Source organism: Pundamilia nyererei, unplaced genomic scaffold (genome assembly GCF_000239375.1).
Source record: "Pundamilia nyererei isolate P.nyererei 1_Seehausen unplaced genomic scaffold, PunNye1.0 scaffold00197, whole genome shotgun sequence".
Lineage (NCBI taxonomy): Eukaryota > Metazoa > Chordata > Actinopteri > Cichliformes > Cichlidae > Pundamilia > Pundamilia nyererei.
The window spans coordinates 489,294-495,655 of NW_005187598.1; the positions used below are offsets into that span (position 1 = coordinate 489,294).

A 6,362-nucleotide genomic window follows, 5' to 3' on the forward strand; every position below is an offset into this window, starting at 1 on the left:
ATATATATATATATATATATCTCGCATCTGTATGGTGACAATAAAGCTATTCTATTGGCACTGAATACATTTGCACTAAAATATGAAGAATAAACATGAATATTTAGAGGAAGTGATGGTTGTCGGTAACATGGCAGCCGTATGTTCAAGACTGTGACCAAAGGAAAGCCGTGTTTACAAAGAGGGCCACGGAACCCGGTGACTCCGGTCAACAGGTTTCGCAGTCTGCTTGAACGCATCAAAACCTGCTTTCGTCATCACGCACAGTCACGTAACCCATTCGTCCAATCAGGTGAGAAGCTAAGAGAAGCTCAGGAAAGAAGCCGATGATATGGCAGCTTTGAGAGCGCCCAAGTAGAACTTGCTTCGTGTTATCACAACACTTTGAGTGGATATCAGGGCGCGTGCTCGACATGATTTACTTAATACTCGTTTCCGCGGTTTTCGGTGCAGTCGTTACGCTGATAGTACAGTTCCTGCTAATATACCGGAGAAGCCCTGAGCCCGTAGGCAGGACAGTGCAGTATGTCAAAGTAGTGCCCGGTAACGCGCTGAAGGATTACTTTAATAGCCATCATGCCGAAGCAGGCCAGCAGCAGGACAGCACGACATGTACCGCATCTAAGCAGCCAGAGGCCGCCTCTACGCGGCAGCAGGAGGCAGCCGTCACCGGCGGCGGCCCGAAACAACAGCCGCCACCGCCTTCCCAAAGCGAGCCCATCGATGCAGGAAAAGCCGAAACGTGCCATTTCCTAAACGCTATCTTTCTGTTCCTATTCCGGGAGCTCAGAGACACTCCCGTCGTCAGACACTGGCTCACCAAAAAGATTAAGGTGGAGTTTGAGGAGCTGCTGCAGACCAAGACAGCTGGTCGGCTCCTGGAGGGACTCAGTCTGAAAGATTTCTCTCTCGGGAATTCGCTGCCGGTTTTTAAGACCGCCAAACTCATGAAGCCGGCGCATCTGAACGAGGACGGGATGCCCGAAGAGCTCAACTTCGAGGTGGACATCGAGTACAATGGCGGCTTCCACCTCGCCATCGACGTCGAGCTCGTGTTCGGAAAGTCTGCGTACCTGTTCGTCAAGATGAGGCGCGTGGTGGGCAGGCTGAGGCTGCAGTTCACGCGCGTGCCCTTCTCCCACTGGTCCTTCTCCTTCCTCGAGGATCCACTGGTGGATTTTGAGGTGAAGTCCCAGTTTGAAGGGAGGCCACTGCCTCAGCTCACCTCCATCATAGTCAACCAGCTGAAACGGGTCATCAAGAAGAAACACACCTTACCCAACTACAAAATCAGGTACGGTCCAGACCCAGCGGAGTAAAGTGTGCTGAGCATGTAAGCCATGAAATGTTAAAGATGACGACCAAACTAAGAGATGAAACACCTGGGAAGAGCCCCCAGACCCCAAACTCCCACAACCAGACAACAACAAAGAGAATGACCAAAAACACAAAGGGCTACGCAAAGACTCTGTTATAGAGAGTGGTCACAAAACACACAAATCACCCACTGAGACACAATATCATGACTTGAAAGATATAAAGTAATCAGGGAAACTCTCAAAATGACAGTAAACATGCAGGTGGTCAGAGTCGTATGCGTGCTGTGGGTGACTGCACACCGGGCAGCAAGTCTAACAATCCGTCCGTGGCTCAGTGTTTACGGCCGGTAGCTTAAGAATGAAGAATGTCTTTGCTGGCAGACCTTTCAGACTCTGGAAGAGTGTTAACTTTGTGTAGCATTCATTATTTTCTGAGCTCTGCGCATGCTTTGAATGGTACTTTCTTTCCAGTTCTTCTTTTAAGCAGTGAGAAAGTTTCAGCTCTGTTCAACAGAGGAACTGTTCCCCTTTTTCTTTCTTACGTGTAGCAAGTCAAGTTTTATATGCACTTTTCAAGAAGAAAGGTTACAAAGTGTTTTATGATCCAAAAGTAGATAGAAAATAAAGCTTAATCAAAGCAAGCTTGCACAGGTGGGTCCCAAGCTTCTCTTTAAAGGTATCAGTTAGGCTGCCACAAACCAGTATTTTGATAGTCGACTGATCAGATCAGGCGTCCAGCAGCATCTGCTCTAACTATCATGAGCTTACAGCTGGAAGTGTTTCAGGTGCTCACTAAAAATAAAGACAAGATGATAGTTTATTAAACTTGAATGAAATTTGCAGATTGTCTCGGTGGAGTTGAATAAACTCAGCGTCTGTTCTTTCTATGTCAAATATAACAGGACACTGGAGTAATTGTTTCATCAGTTTTCCGTTTGTGTGAAACTGTAACTTTAATCTCAGCCAAACCGATTTACTCAGGAACAAATCAAACCCTGAAAAAAGCCAAACAATAAGATTTTTAAGTTCTCTAAGTGACTCATTTATCATGTTTAACCTGAGCAGCAAAAAGACCGCAGCGATCTGAAAATGATGCGTCGGGAGTGCGCTGTTCTCGCCGGCTCGAGTGAGCCTCGAGCTCCCGGTCAGCTGTCGAGCTGGTGGGTAACAGACGTCTCCGAAAACGTCGGAGCACTTTTGCAAATATGCGATGTCTTGATAAACAGAGCAGATATTTGAAGTTTACTCAGCTACATTCTCGCCTGAAAATATCTTAAAGGTTTATTTTGTGACCCAGAGAGTAATAAAAGTTACATTAAAACTAAGTAACTGCGTGACGTATATATCACGTTTAACCTGAGAAGCGAAAGACGGCGCTGGGTTTGAAAACGATGTGACCTCAGAGACCCGATAGTTCTGACTTGCTCCCTCTCCAGAACAAAAGTGTACAGCACACCTGAATATTTTACCTCAACCCTTGTACTTGGCGCGCGTGTCCGTGGCGCTCTGTCTCCTCAGCTTCAGCGTGTAGAACAGAGGCAGGTGCCGTAACATCAGACATGCTGATGACTTGTTAGATTACTGTAAAGGTGTCTCAGTGTCCCCTCTCGCTCGTCCTCCACACATGACTTTTCCACAGTTTGCATCAATGACAGGACGTTAAACTGAAAGTGTTTCCTGGAGAGTGCAGGCAGTTGTTCACATTGACAGCTGACCAGGCTGTGATTGGAGCCCTAACTGAACTTGTGTTTTTGTGGTAGACTTTTTAAACCACGTGCTGCTTTCTAGAAAAACTCAGACGATGTGTCACAGTAACAAAGTGAGGTGATCATCTTTTGAGGATATGGAGGTCCTGCAGCCCAGTGTCTGTAGTTTTAGCATTGCTTCACTTTCATTGATATTTTCCATTGAGAGACTGCACTGACCCTCTGGCCTCACTGAGCTAACGCTGCTCTTCTGCTATCACGTGCATATTGCTCCAAATTGCATCAATATAGGACTCGACGTCGATCATCTCGGGACACTTTGTGTTACGTTACTATATTAGCGGAAGTACTGATGCATGAACATCATGTGCGCTGTTAACCAGAGTTTCTGACCCGGGAGGTGGGGTGGGGAGGTCCAGGCTCAAGAGCCACTGTCCTGCAGCTTCCTGGGTCAACACACCTGAGTCACATGATGGATTCATTACCTGGGGACACGCTGAGGAGGTCATTTAGCCATTTTAAGGAGCTGTGTTGGATCATCATCTGAAACCTGCAGGTCTCGAGGCCTGGAGCTCCCCATCCCGATTTAGACAGATCTGAATGTAGATGTTATCCTAGCCATCGTTACCATGGAAACATGAGACTTCCAGCCAGTTCTGAACTGGTCCCTTTTGAGCACCGGCCCATACTTCAGCTTCAGTCTGAGAAGCAGATGTTCGATATCATCACATAGCAGCAGAGGAGCATTTTCTTCTTCTAATCGTAGTCGCTGACTGTAAACGAACACGCAGCCAGTTCTATGTGAAGCTTAGCCTTGGTGTGAGTGAAGCTGCTGCAGCTGAACTGCTGTCCCTCTCAAATGGTTGCCTCTTGCATCTTGATCTGACGATAATGACCTTCCTGTTGCATGCACCGCTCCTGGGTGGAAGCATCTGCATTGGTTTGACACGTTTACTCGCATCTGGGAGCCAAATTCCTCGCTCGAAGTTTCTCCCACTACGTGAGTCACATTTCAGACTTTGCTCCCACTTGGAGCTTCTATAACTTCTGTTTTCAGTGTTAATAACGATTCCTGTTGTTTGTAAGGATGGTTTAATCGTCCTCATAAATGTTGGTACCAAACTCCAGACAAAGGATGCTGCTGTCGATTCTGTGACATCAAGTCATTTTCATTTTGACAACATGCATTTCCAAAATCCTAACTGCCCCCAGGTTCCACTTTTAACCGTATTTTATTATCTATAATTTGGCCTGACCTGCTGACACGAGCATTGTTAGGCCAAGGCTGTGAGTCTGTGCTTGGCCTCAGCTATGGGCAGCTTGCTGTCCTTCTCGGGCACAGCGAGGGAGTTGGCTGCTCGGCCTCCAGTGTCTTCCCCCGTGGAGGGTACTGCTCCTGGCTTCGCTCGTCTTGCAGCTGAGCATCTGAGTGTTGGTTTCAGTGATGGTCACAGTAGGTATTGTCTGTAATGCTGCATTTACTACTACACCTTCAGAGGATGCTTCTGACCTTGGTAATGAGCCACAGAGGGTTCCAGCGTAGCTGTCATCCTGTAAAGATAATTCCCCGTGTTTTAAATCTTAACATTAGCATGAGAACGGCGATGCTACAATCCTGCCTGTGATTTCAAACATTAGCTTTATTAGCCTGAGAGAAATGACAGCTCTGCATTATTAAAATCATGGACACTTTGTCCTGATGAAACAGTGGAAGCTTTATACAGGTAAGCTTAACAGTGCATTTTTCGTTCTCATGTCAGTGTTTGTGTTGGGTGCATGATGAGAGTCAGTGGGACGCGCTCGGTCACGGAGGCTCTGTGCAACACAATTGAGTTTATGCAGTGACAGGAACCGAAGAAAGGGAAGCGGAGCGACTGTGTCATTGAGAAAGAGAAACTCGGGTCAGTGGTTTGTAATTTCACTGCGGTTTCTTATCAAGTCAGAGCAGACGTGGCAGGTAGCTGCTGCTGATGGGCGTGCCTACAGTCCAGCTGTCAGACTGACAAAATTAACCGTGTCTGATGAAGGCGGGGCTTGTTCCACTCGGAGCGATGTGCTGGAGCGTAGCGGTGACTCTCACAGCAGCATGATTTCCTCTTTGCTCTCTTGGACCTACTTGACTCCTGTGAGTCCTTACAGGTGTGTGTGCGCACGTGTAAGCGTGCGCATGCGTGCGTGCACTAACTTTGCTTACAGCTGGGGCTTGAATCAGGAATAAGGTCCTATTCATGCATGTATGTATCCAGTGTATTTAATAACAGTGTGTAAAGGTTGCACAGTAGTGTTTGAGTACTTTGCTGCTATGGTGAGCTTGCAGTGATACCCATGAGGCATTTCTCCAGCAGCAGTCCCAGACAGTGGGCTGACCACGATGTCATTACAGCCTGTGCATACAGTGTTTTACACCGCGTTACTTTCCACAAGCATGGTTCGTGGATTCCTCGGCTAAATGGAAAACATAAACAACAACCCCCCATTTCTCTTTTATTTTGGTTAATATGCCAGTACTCCTTTTTTTTCTTTCTGTGGGTTCGTTAGCCAAACTTCAGTAACAGCAGAGATCTTACAATAAAATGTTAACATTTCCTCAGTGTCATTTGAAGATCTGTGTTGGGTCTGTGTTTCCACGTCCCGCTGGTGTAGAGACTTATTGTCGTGAAGGAAAAACAAAGCAACAGCAGTCGATCGATTTACTTACACAAGGGAGGCCTCGTCGGTGTCTCAGGAATGCACAAAATGACCCCGACTCCGGCCTCGCTCGCTGCCTTTTATTGGAAAACCCCGTTACAGTAAACGATAGTTTACACAAGTACCTCCCCTCGTAAAACCCCCTTTGGTTACAAAGACAAGGCTGTGTGTGTGTGTGTGTGTGTGTGTGTCATGGGGGTGCGTTTGTGTGACCTGATCACAACTGTTTCTAACAACATCCTGATCATACGGGGTAATCTCCCCCACACCCAGTGTGTGGTTCAATCCCTGGTTCACCAAACACAGCACAGTGAAGCCATAAAAAGGGCAGGACGCTTACCAAACATCAAACAAACCTTCACATGGATGTGCTTGTGATAAAACACTACAGCCCCCCCCCCCCCCCCGGGGGGGGGGGGGACAAAGGAATGCCTTGATCACAGAGTTTGAAACAATGTAGCATAAACAACATTTAACCGTTTGCATACAAGGTAGTGCACCCCCCGAATACTCCGGTGACCATTAGGGTGGTCAAACAAGTCATTACTGGGATATTAATCAATATTGATGTAAGAGTATCCATGCAGCAGGGCTGTCTTTGTGTCACACAGCACCGCAGACAGAACGGCCCACAGTGTGTGGAGTAGGG

At 47.2% G+C, this 6,362-nt stretch overlaps 1 protein-coding gene across 1 annotated transcript in view; it reads left to right on the forward strand.

Moving 5' to 3' along the window:
* The first annotated feature begins 264 nt into the window (after window positions 1–264).
* pdzd8 (PDZ domain containing 8) overlaps window positions 265–6,362 on the forward strand; it is a 40,927-nt gene continuing 34,829 nt past the window's right edge. The window contains exon 1 of the mRNA XM_013914424.1: window positions 265–1,315. Coding sequence (XP_013769878.1) covers window positions 414–1,315 — 902 coding nt within the window. The 5' untranslated portion in view covers window positions 265–413. The remainder of the gene's footprint in view (window positions 1,316–6,362) is intronic.